Source organism: Paroedura picta, chromosome 5, assembly GCF_049243985.1.
Source record: "Paroedura picta isolate Pp20150507F chromosome 5, Ppicta_v3.0, whole genome shotgun sequence".
Taxonomy (NCBI): domain Eukaryota; kingdom Metazoa; phylum Chordata; class Lepidosauria; order Squamata; family Gekkonidae; genus Paroedura; species Paroedura picta.
The window spans coordinates 43,174,266-43,192,496 of NC_135373.1; the positions used below are offsets into that span (position 1 = coordinate 43,174,266).

The following is an 18,231-nucleotide window of genomic DNA, read 5'->3' on the forward strand; positions in this document are numbered from 1 at the left end:
AAGGGAAACCTCACCCACAGCAAGTGACCAAATTGTTTAAACCACGGGTAGTCAAACTGCGGCCCTCCAGATGTCCATGGACTGCAATTCCCATGAGCCCCTGCCCGGCAGGGGCTCATGGGAATTGCAATCCATGGACATCTGGAGGGCCGCAGTTTGACTACCCCTGGTTTAAACGGCCTGGCTGCAAACTGATGGGTTCTTGGGAGTTATTTTTAAATTTTGTTTCAGTCCAGTAACCTAAAGCGTACCAGAATGTTTGCACACAGGCGCCTACTGTTCCACAGGGACTTCACTGCTCCTGCCATCTCTCTCCCCCCTCCCCCCAGTCTCAACAATTCTGGATGCAAGATCAGCAAGGCACAAGAGAAGGAATTCTCCCTTGGAGTCAAAATGCTAAAAAGCAGTGCAACATGGTAGCCAGAATGTCAGATTAAGACAGGGGAGAGCCAGATTTGAGTTCCCATTCAGTTGTGAAGCTCTGCATTGCACTGATCTACCTAACAAGGCTGTTTTTAAGTTGTTAGGATACAAAGGGAAGGATGACGTTATGTGCACCAGCCTGCAGTTTTTAGTGAAAGGGGTAGGGATCAATAAATAAATGCCACACAAATCTCCAGTGCAGGGAACTCTATTTCCTCCAGGCTAGAGCGCAGTGCAATTCTGGGACACCAGCTCCATCACCAACTCGATGCCACAGACTTCTTAGGCAAGAATTTGTTTATTTATATCAAGCTTTCTTCTGAATGGGTGGGAGTTAATTAATTTTAATATGTTTTCTAAATTTGCTAGACATTAGCAAAATGGCCAGTGTTGGGCCTGGAGGGGGTGGGAAGGAGAGGGGCCCTAGGTGGGCATGTACACAGCTATGCTTCCCAACCATATTCTGCAAGATCATGTCACTTCTGGGGTTGCTTGAAGCCTGAATGTTTCGGGGGTTTCTCAATGGTAAAAAAGTTTAGAAAGTTTGAAAAATAGTTATACCTTGTCCTTTCTCTTCAGTGGGGACCCAAAGGAGCTTACAACAGCATTCTCTCAGCCTCCATTTTATCCTAACAAGTACCCTGTTAGGTAGGATAGGCTGAGAGAGAGTGACTAGCCAGCTTGGTGTTGTGTTTAGGAGGGTGGACCTCTAATCTGGTGAACCAGGTTTGATTCCCTGCTCCTCCCCCCCCCCCCACATGCAGCCAGCTGGGTGACCTTGGGCTCACCACAGCACTGAGAAAGCTGTTCCGACCAAGCAGTAATATCAGGGCTCCCTCAGCCTCACCCACCTCACAGGGTGTCTGTTGTGAAGAGAGGAAAGGGAAGGCGACTGTAAGCTGCTTTGAGACTCCTTCGAGGAGAGAAAAGCAGCATATAAGAACCAACTCTTCTTCTTCTTCAAAGGTCCCACTGGGATTCAAAGCTGGGTCTCCCAGACCTTGGTCTGACACTGGGTACCCATTACACACTACATCCACAAAATATTGGAAGCAGGTAGTCAAGCCTCCCAACCTCAGAGATCAAAGGTAGGCACCTCTGTCCAAATCTCAAGTCACCTTCAGGAATGACTGTGTGACAAAGTGACACGAAAGCCCATCAATACTTACTCCAGCCCAGGATCAACGCAGCTAGGATGCCAACCCAGTGGCCCCTGCCATCTTTGGAAGGGAAAACCAAAGATGAGCCACAGTGGTGGTGAGAGTTTTCCCTTTTGAAACTGCCATGCTCACTGAGATGTGGTCTTGAACCGAACTCAGTTAGGACATCCTCTTGGGATGGGCAGGTAGGGTACAACCCCACCCTCTCACAAAGCTTGCCACTAGGTCGCCTCAGGACAGCCATTCTCTCTCAGCCTAACTTACCTCACAGGGTTGCTGTGGGGATAAAATGAGCTTCTGTGGGGAAAGGATGGGATGGTCTATGACCGTAAATAAAATTGATTGATTGATGGGATGGAAACGTGACCGACTGAGAATTTCCTGTTGCCACTTTTCCTTCTATCTAGAAAAATTATAAGAAATATCACTACTACTGAATATCTGCACACTGTTTGATCCTACAGTGTAGTCGTTATCTGAAACTGAGTTGTCTTGGTCTATAAAGGGTGGCACAACATCTAGCCTCCGGGGAAGGCAGTATATAAATAAATTTATTTATTTATTTATTATTTATTTATCATACTTATATACCGCCCTCCCCGGAGGCTCAGGGCGGTTTACATCATAACAGAGAACAATACATAAAACAGTCTGTAACATGTATAACATGTATAAATGGATGGATGGATGGATGGATGGATAGATGGATAGATGGATAGATGGATAGATGGATAGATAGATAACAAACAAATAAATCGGCCCCTAAAGCAAACAAAGCCCTGTTTATCACGAAGCCTATAACGGGCAGGCAATTGCAACTGGGTGGAGATCAGGACAGGCACAAACATAAGGCTCAACTCTCAAAACAAGAAAACTACAAACTCTGTCAACACAGTCTACTAATGTAACAGAACTGATTTTTGCTGTATATTCCCTGTCATGTAAGAAGATCATAGTCTGACGAACGGTGCTTGCACTCGAAAGCTCACACCTTGAATAAATCTTTGTTGGTCTTAAAGGTGCCACTGGACTCTGATTTTATTGTGCTACTTTAGACCTACACAGCTACTCATTTGAATCTGTCAAGTCTGTTATTTTGTATTTTTATAGGCCTACAGGCCTAAAACAAATCTTAATTGGTAAAAAATGATAACATTGACCAAAAAAAGCCCAGTTGGATCAGTTAGGAAGCTGGAAATCACCACAGTTTGTTGCGGAGTGTACACCCTGATGAAAAGCCAGGTTTACTACTGTGAAATGTGTTGAAAGGGTCTGATGCTGACACAGCCACATTTCACAAAGGAGGAGGACAGGCCCACACACAGAAAGACTGTTGCCAGCTTCATATATGTTGCCTCTCACTAACCCCCTCATTCCTCTCAAGAGAATTCCTACTGTACACCGACGGTGAAGTCTGTGCTACCCAGAGTATGCACGTAGACACAACATCCACACCAAGAAAAGGAGCTGACAGACAGGCCTCCCTGGGGTTGCCAAATGCCAACGAGGTCTCTCCAAGGGCACGGATGATAAGTCTCCAAGTCTCCGGCACTTGAGAGAATCAAATTAGCTCTCAAAGGTTTGCCTATCAAACAGCCTCAGGAGAGACGGAGGGAAGGGCTCCAGGCCTACTCTCCTAGCTGTGGCCTCTAGGTCCTAAATTGCTGTCCCTGCGTTTACCACCTTGTGAAGGGAGTAACACACATGCTGCAGGTCTCCTCTGTAAGTATTCTGCACTGTCACTGTACTTTGGCCCTGATCCCCAGTGAGCAAGGGAGACTGAGAACAGAAGACATCAGCCTGGTTTGGGGTCTCTTCACAAAGCCCCTCAGAGAGAGGTAACTGACCCTTGTTCCCCTTTCATTGACACTGTCCCCCCAACTACCCAGAGCCTGAAAACAGAAGCAAGCCTGAATGACACATTGCCACCCCCCACCCCCACCCCCAATAAGCCCAATGGCCCAGATCACACAAGCTGAGATTTCTGTGGGTCTGCTTCTCTGCTTCCTTTCTCTACCTTGAGTCTGGGTCACCTTGATTTGTATAGCAGCTCAGAAGGCAGCCTTATTAGCAAGGGGGTCTTTGCACATCTATAAGAAGTCTCTAGAAGTCTCTATGAATGAGCCCATACATTCAGTGCCAAAACGGGCCAGGGGAAGATCCAGAAGCCTGCTGGGTTCGCTTGCTACTTCCACGGTTTCCACTCACCCGCCCAACGCTACCATGTGCTTAAGAGTCACCAAGTTAATCCTGCCACCACAAGCATGTCCAAGCTGGTCAGGCCTCAGGCTTGCAATGGAGAACTCAGAAACCCGCGGCCCCTTCTTCCCCCACCCTCCCCACTTGCTGATTCCATGATCTCCCCCCCCTCCCAGACCACATTCTCACAGTAGGAGTCTACTCCATAATTACACCAAAGTGGCATTTTCGCGTTGTAAGCAATCACAAAAGGGCAAAAGCTTTTATCCAAAGCAGAGGGCTAAGCCTACCATCATTTTTGGGTTTTATTAGTACCATCTTTACTGAACTTTTAAATAATAAATAATAAAATTCCACCTTTTCTATTTGGTTACTTTTATTCTTGAAAACAATTTTAAGGCCCCTTAAGAGAGTAGTATACTGGAATAAAGGATAGTGAAATAAAATCCTAATGAAAGAAAGGGGTGTGTGTGTGTGAGAGAGATTTAATAGCCTCTTGATAAACATAAAACAAAGGGAAGCATTTTCACCCTGAACTTTTAAAAGAAACAATTTGCAAGCTTGCCACAGAAGAATTATGAGATTCTCAACATGGGGGTCTGCTGATTTGATTTCCAAACACCTGTCATGTTTTTTAAAGTCCTTCCCAGTGCTGAGGACAAAGAAAGCTCAGAAACCTAAGAGTTTCCAAAGGAACTTTTAGCTCAGAGTCCCTCATGAGACAAGCAAACTGGGCTTTTCAGAGATCTCAAAAACACAGATTCAAAAAGCAAGACTATTAAAAAAAAGAAACTATGGCATTAAAGATGCCCAAATTTAGAACAGAAACACACACACGTCTGCCACACGCAACCCAGAGTCTGCAAGAGAATCAGGGTTTGACCCTCGCAGACAAGCAGAATATTTGTGTCTGGAAGAAAAATTGCCAAAATATACATATGACTTGCAAGACAGATAAGATTGGGGCAAACTTTACTGGCAGAGACAGCAAAGTCTGGCAGACTACATCCCCCCAGTTACTTTAAGGCGGGGGAAACAGCCAGTGAACTAGAGATCAGCTCCCCACCACCCCACTCCACCCCACCCCGACCCCCACCCCCACAACAGCAGGAGCATGTAGCTCACTGTGGGGCTGACCCAACCCCCTGCTTTCGACTCTGTGCTCCTCAGTGGCGTAGACAAGAGTGGAACCAGGCCTTAAAAGCCTCTGGCCCATCCCAAAGGGCCAGCCTGAATGCAGCCCACTGCTACAGCAACAGGGAGGGGGAAGCTTTGACCTCCAGGGTCAGCCAGAAAAAGGGGCTGGGGAGGGGGGTTCTTAAGGTCTGGGTTGCCTCCCCAAAAGCAGCTGTTAGAAGATGCCAATCTGGGGTTGGGCAGAATTTGGGAGAGCGTTATTTATAGCTCCCCCCCCCAAAAAAAATCCATGACCTGCAGAAGGCAGGACAATCTCTGCAGCACTGTCCAAGGGGGAGGGAAGCCCCCCTGTGCCCCTCGTTGGGAAGAACGAATATAAGCCTCCATAAACCCCCCTCCCCAGTTAAAGGCAAAGTCCATTTCTGCATCCAGCCGCCAAACCAAGACTTTCCCCCAGCTACCCCATCCCCCCCCCAGTCTACCCCACCAGCCACACACACATGCAAGCACAATGACCAAGCGATGAGTTCATACTGAAAGGGGGGGGGGGGATAGCATTAAAGAGGCTGTTCTTCCACGGGCTGCCGCAGCAGACTCCCCCCTTAGCCCCCCCCCCCACGCAACCCAACCCCCCACTCCCAGATCTGGAGGGAAACCAGGAGAGCCCCGTTGGCTTCGCAGACGGTCCCCTCCCTTTCTCGCTCTCTCCCCTCGCAACAATTTGCAAGATCATCCTCGAAAAGTCTCCTTAGCAGCACAAATATTTACCTCGAAGAAGATCATCCGGCTGTTGCTTCATAGCGGCGGTCTGGCCCAGCTCCTCTCTCTTCTCCATGGCGCTTGCCTTTTTTGGGGGGCGGGCGGGCGGGGAGGGAGTAGGGGTGGGGGGGCGGCTGTGATTTCTTCGGTTTTGCTGTCTCCTCTTTACGATCCCCCGACCCTCCCCCTAAAAAAAACCCCTCTAATTAAAAAAAATTAAATTAAAAGAATAAAATCTAGATAGATTGATTTTAAATAGAGGTCTCTATAAATATAGCTCTATATCTATATCACGGCCTTTCTTCTTCTCCTTGTGGGTTCATTCTTCCTAGTTGAAGATGCTTCCAGTTTCCACGGGGGAGGGGAGGGGCAGGAAATCACCGGTTTGCTCAATCTGAGAACATAGAGGGAGCCTTCTTCTCCAACACGGCGATGCAAAAATAAACCATAAAATTAAAAAAAAAGACCTTTCCCAAATTCAAAAATCTTGGGGAACGAGATAGCCCCACCCCCCCTCCTTAAAAATATTTATAGTTTTCTCCAGCGCTGTTGGAACCTGGCAGCAGGGGGGGAAACTTTCCCAAGAGGAAAGAGACAATCGAAAGAATAAATTAAAAAGAATAAACAGGGAGGAAAAAATACAGAATCATCAATCCAGCCACCCCCTCCAGTTGCTTCGCTGGAGCAGCTGATGTTGCAAAGAGACCAGAGAATCTGAACTATTGTACACTGGCTGACTACTGGCCTAGCCTCGGAAGCGGGAAGCAACCATGTCAAGGCGGGGGGGGGGGAGCTCGGATCATCCAAAGAGACTAGCAGACAGTTCCGCTCTCCTCCCTCGCAGAGCATGGCGGGGGGAAAACATTGGGGTTTCTAAAGGGGGGGATTGCTTTGCACATCTTTGATAGCGCGTGCATCCACATAGGTATAGGTATAAAAAAGAAGTTTGGGGAAGTCCAGATTGGCACTCTCCTCCCTCTTAACTTCTACCGATTGGTCTAGCCCATGGACATGGTGAGGCTATGTAGGGAAAGTTAGATTCTTTGCCTAGCAGCTGAATGGGTGAGTCATTTAGCAAAAAAGAAGAAGAAGAAAAGGGGGGCATGAATGGCCAGGGATGGGCTGGGAGGATGGGAGGAGGAGACCCAACCCAGTTCCCTAGCAGGCGGCGGAGGTGGGGGGGGGGGGATTTCCAGGGCTGATATGCCTGTGTGCTTTGCAGGAATTTGGGACCCAGCATCACACAGAGCCTTAACTAAACAGTAATCCATCGTTGAAGGTGGGGAGGGGCCCTGTATTCCTCCTCCTCTTCTTCCCAAAACCACCCCAGCTGCCACTGGCCAGGGCAACAGCTGGACTGTCTCCCTCTGCCCCCCCCCCTCCATTTCGTATGCTTCCCTCTTCATGGTCAAATGAGTCCAGTTTGATGTGTTTACTATAAACGCTCCGCACATTTCCTCTTTTAAACCCCCTAGGGCAAATTATGACATTATCTTTAAAACATTAAGCCATCAGGATTTTTTTTTTATAAAGTTGAAATGCAAAAGGAAATTAAAACGGTCTGGCAGATGCTATTTTTTTTAAGCGTTTTTAAAAAGTCTAGGAAAATCCAACACAACCAAGGGCAAAAACATAAATAAAAAATAGAAGGTGTAACAGGATAATACAGTACAGTGAAGCGGGCTTTAAAGAGATAACATTGGCTTCAACCAGCATCTTTTCGGCCTTGGTCCCAGCCTGGTGGGATGCTTTACCCAATGAGAGCAGGGCCCTGTGGGACCAGTTCTGCAGGGCCTGTAAGACAGATCTATTCTGCCATGCCTGAACCACTGAGAAATAAAGCCAAAATACTGGCCTCTGCTTGACAATTTGCCCCCAGACAAACCCTATAAGGACTCCATATGTCCTCCACACTTAGTTCAGTAACCGCCTATAAGTTCCTTATAGTGAAGAGGTGGTCATAGGCTTTGAATCCATGGGGTTGATTATGAATTTTAATTACTTTTGGAATTTTAGCCTAAGTTACTATTTGCTGTGTATTTCAAACTTTCTGTAAGCCACCCTGAGCCTCCAAGGAAGGGTGGGGTATGATTAAATTTAAAAAATCTTCTTACTGGATTTTAAAATGTAGTATCTCTGAGCATGTTCTGAGTGCTCTTGCACTCAAGACAGAAAAGGGGTATCTGGAAGCCTGGAGAAAGTTTCAAGGGTTTCTCACTGGTAAGAAAAGTTGAGAAAAGCTGCTCTAACCCAGTAATCAGTTTCCATTAGCGGCTAGCCAGTAGCCTTCAAAGGTGCTTGAAGTGCTTTTCAGCCATCAGTATCAACAGGTAACTTCCTCGGATTATGGAAGCTCCATTCATGCATCATGGCTAACAGCCACAGAGAAAGCTATCCTCCATGCATTTCTCATCCCCCTTTATCTATTTGAGCTTGCTGCAGCCATTTCTGTAAGGTCGTGTAAAGAACTCTCCTTTCCAGTGGCCAAGAAAGATCAGTTGATGAGCCCCAGTTACTTGGTTATGCAATCTCCAGGGGTGTCTCTGTGTTTGTTTATTCTTGGACTTATATGCAGTGACTCACAATAGTGTGTCCATAAAACCATAAAAAACATTTTTTAAAAGACCTCTCACTCTCCCTGACTGCCCTGCTACCCCCTCCCTTACTAGCTGCAAATTGGCATTGTATGCATGTGCCCAGGGAAATATAACATAGGCAGGGCCTGAAGGCTCAGGAAGAAGGCTAGATCTTTTATGTCCTGTTGGAAGAGGTCCATCTTGAAGGTGGAAGTGAAGAAGTTCCACCAAGGCTCTCAGCTGTTCCAGGGGCTTATTCCACCAGGCAAGGGCCAGGTGAACTTCATAGGGGATCTCCAACCTGTGTTTACCCACACAGCACAAAACCCCATGGGAGCCATGGGGAGACAAATGGTCCCCCATGTACATTGGGCCCAGACCAGGAATCGCCTTGAAGGTCAATACCAAAACCTTAAACTTGTTTAGTATTCAACTGGTAACCAATATAGATGTCTCAGCACCGGCTGGATATGGGCTCTCCACAATGTTCCAGTGAGAACCCTAGCAGCCACATTTTGCACCAGCTGAAGCTTCTGGGTCAGGGATATGAGTGGGTCTGCATAGAACAAATTACAGAAATCTAGTCTGGAGATGACCATCATGTGGATCACTGTGGCCAGGTGTTCTTGGGACAGATAGGGGCTTGTATCCATGCTTGGCAAAGATGGAAGAATGCCAGCTGGGCTACTCTGGTGACCTGGCTCACCATTAACAAGGATTCCAAAATCACCCCAAAACGTTTAGGGTGGGTAAACGTGCTTCCATGTATGTCACGGATGTGGTATTCCTGACACCTTATATCACTTATTGGTAGAGTTCCCCAGATTTCTCCACTTGCAAAAACCACTAGTCAAATTCTGGAAACACTAAAATTTACTAGTGTAGATGAGAACCAAATATTACATAAATTTCAGATGAAAGGAATCCAGAGATCATCTAAGAAGTGGCCAAGGTATTATTCACACTACTATGAGTAAATTACTCATATCTAAACCCCATATTGGCTGCATAACATACTTTTTGTGTACCCCATTGTAATCTAGCACCTACTCTTTTATACATTATTGAAGGATTATATATATCATTTTATCATATTAGTAATGTTCAACTGTTTAGAATGGTCCATCATTAGAAGCATGACCAAGGCTGCCTGATGAGTTTGCGACCCAGATGCCTTTTCAAAGAACATTGTTCCCAGTATGGAAATGGAAGTATCAGGTGAGTTCCCCATCAACAGCCACTTCCCTACAGCCGGCCAGGATGGTTTCCAAACACACGAGCCAAGCAGGTCTTCAGTACCTCTAGTTTTGCTCCTCAGAAGCGGAGGTGCCCAGAAGTGATTCAGAGGAAAGGCACGGTTGGGCACAGATGAGCTGGCACAATCTGGGAGTTCCTCTGAGCAGCAGCAGAGATAAACAAACAGAATGTGTCATCTGCATGATACCGATTGGCCCTCAGGTACAGAACTGTGCTGGGCTAGAAGGCCCGTTTAGGTACCTCAGAAAAAGCAAGTCCTGCCTCTGAGTCTCCTAGAGTCATCTGCTTTTGTGGCACCACCCGACTGGCCCATGCTGCTTTCCCTGGCATAGAATTTAAAGTGACAGGGAAAGCTTTGTCTATTTTTATGGAGTTGTCATCTCCTGGTTTGGAAATTCCTGGAGATTTGGGGGTGGAGCTTGGGGAGGGATATGGGGAGGGGTGGAACCTCAGTGGGTGCATAATACCATATACACCTCCTATGCAATCATTTCCTCCAGTCAGACAGATCTGGAGATAATTGATAATTCCAGATCTCCAGGCTCAACTTGTATCTTAGCAACCATACTCTTTTAACTCTGCCATTCAAGGATCAGCCATTAAGATCGTGGCCACTCATAAAAAGTTGGTGATTTATAGACTAGCAAATTGTAATGCCTGTCTTTTCTTGGCACCTGAGTTGGTGTCTCTGGCTATCCTCAAAGACAATAGCCAGTTTCGGCAGGGGTGGCTTTAACTCCTCCCTGGCTGATGCCAGCTCACTCGAAACCAAGGCTCAAATTATTTCCCGGTCTGAGGACGAGGACTCCATCCACTCCTGTTGTTCCTACGTAGTGTTCAGGGCAGCCATCTTTTCAGTGGTCTTTCTCCAGGGATTTTAATAAAAGCCTGACTGGAAGAGATCTAGCAGCTAAGGATTTCTCCATCACCAGGAAGAGCCTCACCTGTTCAGTTTACATGTTTTGTTCTATTTATATTTATCCCCGCCACTCCCAAAACCAGTCTAGCTTGTGGCAGTTTACAGTAAAAGCATAAAAGAATACAGTACAATATGCTAAAAATACAATATAAGCCCATAAATGAAAACAATAATAAACAACAATAAACCTCGATGGCGGGAAGATAATTTAAACACACGCACCCCGGTCAATCCCATCAGCCACCATCATCCTCGGGAGAGAACCTATGCCCAGTAGTCCAAGGCAGTGCCTCTACAAACCTCCACAGGGGGCTATATAGGAAGGGACCCTTGCTTGAAAGCAGGGGTGGTAAAAAATGTGGCAGCCCTACCCATGGAAGGTCCATCCCACACCCAGCCATAGATAGAAGCCCTGAAAGCTGGGTTCTAGGCTTAGAGCATCCAAACTCCTGCACCAATGAAGAAGCATAAGGAGAGGCACAGGAACTGTTCAGTTGCTTGTTTTTGTTTTTCAATTTGCAAGGGCTTTGTATAAGATTGCTGACTGCCTGTTGGGGGGGGGGGGAGGATGTCCTGCCCCTTTAATAGAGTCTGAATGGGATGTTAAATACTAGATGAGGTTCATTACCTCCATGCTATGAAAAACTCAGCTGTCCATTTCCATATATGGAGTCTGTATTAAAGGGACAGGACTTTATTTCCCCCAGGCCTGTTGGCAACTTTACTTTTCTCCTTTTAACATTCGTGTGTGAAGCAGAAATTGCACCGGTGTGATTCTAAAGGCCCGTATGCACCTCTGGCATTCTGGGGTTGCAACTTGGTTGGTAGCTTCCAGGTGGGACATGAAGATCTCCCAGAATTACAGCTGACCTCCAGACTACAGAGATCAGCTCCCCTGGAGAAAATGGCTGTTTTGGAGGGTGGACTCTATGTCATTATACCCTGCCCCCTCCCAGTCTTTACCCCAAATCTCCAGGATTTTTTGAACCCTGAGCTGGCAATCCTAGGTACAATTCAAATGGTCCGTCTGCCATTCAAATGGGTAGCAGGAGTCCTTCTCAATCAACCTTCAGCTTTGGAGCAAAGATTTCCCATGAAACAGTATCCTGTCTGTCTCCTTGCCTGACTCCGTGCCAGGAGAATGTTGCAGGCAGAGAAGCAGGTCAGAGTGAAACCCAAATCCCCTGAAATAGAGGGGCCCTGGCCTACTCTGCTCAGCACATGGGCAAAACGGATCGATACCATTGTAAGGAGACAGTGGGAACTCCTGGCCTGAACCAAAAACCAGTCCACCCAAAGTGATCTTTTCTGTGTGTGTGTGTGGGGGGTGTCTGTGTGTTTGTCTTGTTTTAGCTGTGTAGCTTTGATACCAGGAACTCCCCCACATATATCCAGAGGGCAATTTGACCCCACTGAAATTTACTTTAAAATTTTTCTTCTTTTCTCCATTATGTTTGCTCCAGATCTCATCCATTTCACTACCTAAGCTGAATTATTTCCATTACCAGCCGAATTTGTCACATCGGAAAACTGTTTTGTATATCAGAATGTATAACAGTTGCTTTAAAAAGGTTAAAAAGAAGCACTGGTTGTCTATTCAGTTTGTGTCTGCTCCCGCTTCTCATGGATACACGGTTATTTCAGCCAGTTAAGTAAGTGCATTCCCATACTTCGTCTAGCCCCTTCCTGACATCTGGAATTGTTATTTGTCTCCAATATCCAACACATATGCAGTGGTTACCTGGTGTTTGATGTTTCTTCAAAGCACAAGTCTGCAGCTGAAGAACTGCCTGATCTGTTCCATACTGTCTCCTCCCATTTCTTGATATGATTCAAAACAGAATTCCAAACGCATAAAGTCAAATCAAATACTCATTTATTCTTCTAGTAGTGAATTATCATTTTAACACAATCAAAACAGGTTCCCGGGTTACTCAATTCCCCGTTTTCCATCTTCTTCAGTGATTGTGAGACTTCCAATGTTTTCTAGTATACTGGTTATCACCTTGGCTCTCAGCTCATCAAAATCTGGAATCCTTACTATGACCAAACTTTTTACAGTCGAAAAACCCATGGTTTGCGTTCGCAACAATGCACCAGATAAAACTCACTTTGACTGGCCCTCCGTGGGGGATGTGCACCCACAATACGGAGAAAGCAATCCCCTATTCAGGACCAATTGTGGGTCTTCCCTGTCCCCCCTTCGTGCCATTTCAGGACACTTAGCAGGATGGGAGAAGAGCTGGCCCTGCTTTGTAGCGAAATGCCGATAGAAAGCCAGGACAGCGAGAGGAGGGCCAGCCCTGGTGGCCATGCTTGCTCTGCTGTGGAGGACTGCTTTAGGGTCAAGGTTGCCAGGTACCAGGTTGGGCGCTACCTGGCAAATTTGGTGGTAGAGCTGTGAGTGGGTGAGATTTGGGGTGGGGAGGAACCTTGGTGGAGTGCAGTTCTACGGTGTCCTCCATCCAAACTAGCCATCTTCTCCAGGGGAACTGCTGTCTTGTGATTCTAGGACATCTCCAGTCAGTCCTAACTGGGCCCATGGATCATATCTCCAGCAGCCAGGAATATTGCAGCTCTGGTTTTGAGCTCAGCTGCTGTCCATTCCTGGTAGGTTGCCAGGCCTGGGTTGGGCGATACCTGGGGATTGGGGGGTGCAGCTGGGAGTGGATGAGACTGAGAGCAGGAAAAGACCTCAGTGGAGTATAGTTCTATAGAGTCCACCCTCCAAAGCAGCCATTTTCTCCTGGGAGCCTGGATCTCTGCAGTCTGGAGAGGAGCTATAGTTCCCAGGGATCCCCAGTGCCACCTGGGGACTGGCATTCCTAATATGAGCTTTTATAAAGCTAAGGAGAATTAAACGAACTCACACAGGCCTACAGACTAGAGCCTATTGCCTTTTAGGGTGTAACAGGCTTTCCCTCTAGTACTTCATAAAAGGCTGACTTTTTCTGTTCATCCATAATGGAGTTCTCAGGGTTTTTTTTTTTAAATATTATTTCTATGAGGTAATTTGGGTGCCAGTGAAGTACTTTTAAATTTGGTTTAGGCAAGTGCCTAGGAAAGTAGGCCTCCTGGCATTATTCATGATATACCCTATCCCGTTCAGAATTCTTTGTTCTTAATCTTGTAAACTGGTGTCATTTGTTTGTTCAATGCCCTAATTTCCCTTGCTTTTAATTGTGTAATCTGCCTTTTAATTGCATTATACTGCCCTTGTTGCATCGTTGGTTATTGGGTAATCTGCCTTGAATCTTAGAAAGGTAGACTGCCAATAAAGCAAAGAAACAAACATAAGTCATCTTTACTCCTGCACACTGCACATTATGCCTCACACACACAAGACCGGCAAATTAGCTTCCCGCATCTCGGCCAGGGCTGACCTTGCCCCCATAGCCTGGGTTTGTGTCTCACGTGACGTCCTGGAGCTGTATCATAATTAACTCATAGATTTTTCCATAAGTCTCAGGAGGACAATCGCTTCCGAAATGCAGCAGGCCAGGAACTCAATCTACATGGGGAAAAGAACTATCGACCAGTTCTCTGGTCATTGTATAATGTCCACCCGGCTGCTTCCGGGCAGTATCTTGACACAGTTGGTGGTCAATCTATCCTCAGCCTCGACACAAACAAAGGGTGCTTGTGTGGTTCTTCTCTGCATTTGTGCCCTCCCCTGGTACCATATAATGCCTGGATATGGTGAGGCTCAATCAGGACCAAACTAGAATGAATGACAGATGATCCCTAAGGAAAAAAAAAAAAGGTAAATTCACAGACCCTCTTAGGGTGGGTTCTGGGCAGGTCTGTAGCCAGAAACATTTTAGGGGGGGGGGATACATGGGTTGTTGTGTATGTGGATCCGCTGAAGACCAGAACTTGTGGTCTGAGGCAGGATTCTAATTTTGTCCCACTGATTGGTCTACACTTGGCTGGTCTCCCTGTGTGAGCCGGTAGATTCAAAGGCAACCACTGTGCTGCAATTGGACAGCACATGGCCATATCCACGTGGGATCCAATTACTTTAAAGCAGGGGTAGTCAAACTGCGGCCCTCCAGATGTCCATGGACTACAATTCCCAGAAGCCCCTGCCAGCAAATGCTGGCAGGGGCTTCTGGGAATTGTAGTCCATGGACATCTGGAGGGCCGCAGTTTGACTACCCCTGCTTTAAACTTTAAAGTAAAGGGGTACCCATTTGCCTGCAACTGTGGGAAGTTCTTTTATTCTGGATGTATATATTGAGGAGTTTGTTTGGGCGGTTTCAGTTCAGAGTACTATGAGCTGAGTTCACTAATAAGGGCTGAAAGATTCCAGTGTCTTTGTGTTCTTTGACCCATGGATTTAACATGGGTGATTAGACATCATTTATTTTCTCTGCTTTACTTTAACATGATTACACATACAAACAACCTTTGTAGGCTTTTTTTTTCTTTCTTTAAAAGCATCAGGACTCTTCAGCCCAACAACTGCTAATTCTGTCAGAGTAAATTACATAGAGAATTCACATGTGGAAAATTTATGAAAGAATTCACACCTTTTTACCTTCACTCCTTCCTTTTTTCACACAGTGAATTTACATTTGGAAGACCTGGGACAGATTTCACACCAACGCCAAGTGTTGATTGGAGGGGCACGGCAAATTATGCTGTTGTGGCTGTGGGTTTTGTTCTGGAGATCTCCTGCTGTACAATTTGATCCCCAGGCTACAGAGATCAGCTCCCCTGGACAAGATGGCTACTTTAGAGGGTGGTTGACTCTGTGACGTTATACTTCACTGAGGTCTCTCTCCCCAACTCTATCCTTGTCAGACTCCCCACTGTAATCTCAGTTTTCTGACTTGGAGCTGGAAACTCTAGCTCAGGGGTAGTCAAACTGCGGCGAATGCTGGCAGGGGCTCCTGGGAACTGTAGTCCATGGACATCTGGAGGGCCGCAGTTTGACTACCCCTGCTCTAGCTCCATCTTAAAAAGCAAAACAAAACGCACAATCCTATTGCTGGTTTTTTTGTGTGTCTCTTCTAGTTTGGCCCTACGACCAAGCCCTCAGCTGAAGATGTCTGAAGGAGAGCTGGTTTTTATTCTTCCACTTTTCACTACCCGAAGAAGTCCCGAAGAGGCTAACAAAACAATTTCCTCTCCCTTGTTCCCTGTGTGGTAGGTGGGGCTGAGAGAGCACTAAGAGAACTGCTCTGTGAGAGCAGCCCTAGAAGAACTGTGAGTGGCCCAAGGTCACCCAGCTGGCTACATGTGGAGGAGTGGGGAATCAAACCCGGCTCTCCAGATTAGGGGCTGCCACTCTTAATCACTACACTACACTAGCTGATCTTCACAACAGCAATTAACTTGTGCCTTACCTAGGCCTATACTAGATGACATATTGAGGAAAATCTACTTTTCTGCTACAGACTAAGTCAGCTGCCCATGTAAAGCATTGCACTTGGTGTTGCATAGTGGATTCTCCCCCTAGAAATCCCCTCCCTCCAGCTCTGATACCAGGTAGCCTGGCCACCAATGAAAGGGGTGCCCCAGGCAGGGGATGTGCAATGTACAAAATCCATCATGCCCCAAGGAGCCACAGCAGATACAAACCTGTCCTCTCCCACAGGCACTCACGTACACACCCATCATAATGATGAGCATTTGTCTAGTCATCATAATCCCTGAATTCATGCCGCTGCCCACACTGTGACGTTGTTTCTCTTTTCACCGTTGGAGGCAAAGGTTTTTTCCCCCAAGGAACATCTTGCGTGATCCGACCTGCAGACTCCCTGACACATACCTCTCTGAGGTTCAGCCCCAAGCATGCCCATCCTTTTGAAGCAGCCTATCAGTCCTCCCTTGACTCTGCAGGGCTGCAGAAACCTGCCCCAAGGCATTGTGTTTCTGTGGTGGCAACAGCCGAGTCTGAAGGTGGAAGTTGCTTGCCTTTCCCTCCCCACTGAACCTAATCCCAGACTAAACTGGGAACCAAGCTGTTGCAGTCGTAGTTATGAAACGTACCAGCTTTTGTCTTCGGGCAAATCCAAGATATTGCTATGGCTGCCTGACATGGAAGCCCCCAGGAATAAATTGGTTGGACTATAAAATTAAGAGTTCAATAGCACCTCTAAGACCAACAAAGACGTATTCAAGGTGTGAGCTTTCCAGTGCATGCACTCTTCCTCAGACTAAAGAAAAACAATCATAACAGTGGAAATACATGGCAAAAAGTGCTGTTTTAGTTCATCAGCTTTACAGGAAATGTGTTGTTCATTTTTGTAGAACTCTGGTGCCAATGCTTTGCTTATGTATCTCTGCAGCAGGAGTGGCCAGCTGTGGCTCTCCAGATGTCCATGGACTCCAGATGTTCTAGGGCTCATAGCAATTGTAGTCCGTGGATATCTGGAGAACCACAGTTTGGCCACCCCTGCACTAGAGTATAAAAATAAGATCCCCCCCTCATTATAACAGAACAAATGCTTGCCATCTACCTTTTAAGAATTTCCCACAGATTGACATACCTGAAGGCTTGGTTGCTACAAAAAGGCTGTAGCTCTGAGATCCTCCCAGATGTTGTGGCATGGTTTCTCCAGCAAGGGTTTTGGTGGCTTGGGGAGGCAGGGCAGGTACCGATTCTTTGGGAAGCAACTTGAGAAGCCTTGCATGAAAAAAAAAAAGTGCGAACATCCTCTTGCACTGATGGAGCCATTTGACTGTCACGTTCTGCTCCCCCCCCCCCCTCAGCCTCTTCCATCCATAAGGAAATATAGCTATTTTATCATTGTCCTTGGGGGAACTCCAGCCCCTTTCTCTCCCTCTGGGCGATCTGAAAAGTACCTCCAGCCTACTTAGAATACTTCTGGGTCAGGCTTATGTCTGCAGGCCAGGAGACTAAGGTCTTGTTTACCCTGACCTTATCTTTTATTATTATTACTTATCTTGGTACTTATTTGCTACCTTTCCCCAAAGGCTCAGGTCAGCTCAAAAAGGTAAAAGGACAGCACTGCTACAATATAATATAAATAAATAATGTAAAATTTAAAATACAAACTATCATCCTTTAAAAACAGAGGTTGCTGGCCTGCTTAATCCATCTCCTGTTCCAAGGGGATGGAAAATGTTAGGACATCAAGTGCAATCAATTTTAACTGGAAAGACCAGCTGATCACTAGCAGAGTGTAGCAGCCAAAAAGACAAGGATCTGGGAGACCCAGGTTCTGTCACCTCCCTCCTTCCCCCAGCTGTGGAACCTGGCTGGGTGACTCGGGACCCAGTTGCCCACTCTCAGGGTTGCTGTGAGGATAAAACGAAGGGGGGAATGTTGTAAGCCAACCTTGGTTTTCCCCTGGGGAGAAAAAGTGAAGGAAAGCTGACGATCCATTCTTTGAGGTAGTACAAAAGATGACTGTCCGTTTCCCCCCCCCCCCCCATTATGATTTCCCCCAATGCAAAAATGATGGAAATGAGATTTCAGGCAGCAAATTTTGTGGGTGACTCTCCACCCATATTCTCTGTCACGGGGTCCTTCAGCAAAGGCATGTAGGAAGGTTTGTAAGCACGCTGAAAGAGTTCGTGAGAAGGGCTCCTCCTGGTGAACGCTCACATGCACTGCAAGGATACTTCGCCACAGAACACTGGCAGGAGCCACCTATGTTCTTAATGGAACTCTTCGTCCCATGGGTTGAAATGATCTGGGGCCCCTCCCCCGGAGGGAGGATTGTAGGAGCAGAGAGGAAAATGTTATGTGTGTGTCTCAGGTGTGCTCTAATTTGCAGCAGTTTAGGAGGGCAGACGAATTCAGGATTTGTTGCAGTTATTGGTTTCA

General features: G+C 46.6%; 1 protein-coding gene and 1 long non-coding RNA gene across 3 annotated transcripts in view; one reads left to right on the forward strand and one right to left on the reverse strand.

The window, feature by feature from the left end:
* The window catches only part of MAP7D1 (MAP7 domain containing 1), a 72,852-nt gene extending 66,440 nt beyond the window's left edge, over positions 1–6,412 (reverse strand). For both annotated transcript variants that reach the window (XM_077337535.1, XM_077337534.1), the window contains exon 1: positions 5,688–6,412. In XM_077337535.1, coding sequence (XP_077193650.1) covers positions 5,688–5,754 — 67 coding nt within the window. In that variant the 5' untranslated portion in view covers positions 5,755–6,412. The remainder of the gene's footprint in view (positions 1–5,687) is intronic.
* A 275-nt stretch (positions 6,413–6,687) lies between these two features.
* LOC143839038 (uncharacterized) lies at positions 6,688–12,018 on the forward strand. The gene is made up of 3 exons (XR_013231544.1): positions 6,688–6,740; positions 9,371–9,472; positions 11,894–12,018. It is a non-coding gene; the product is annotated as an uncharacterized LOC143839038 (long non-coding RNA).
* Positions 12,019–18,231: the final 6,213 nt, after the last annotated feature.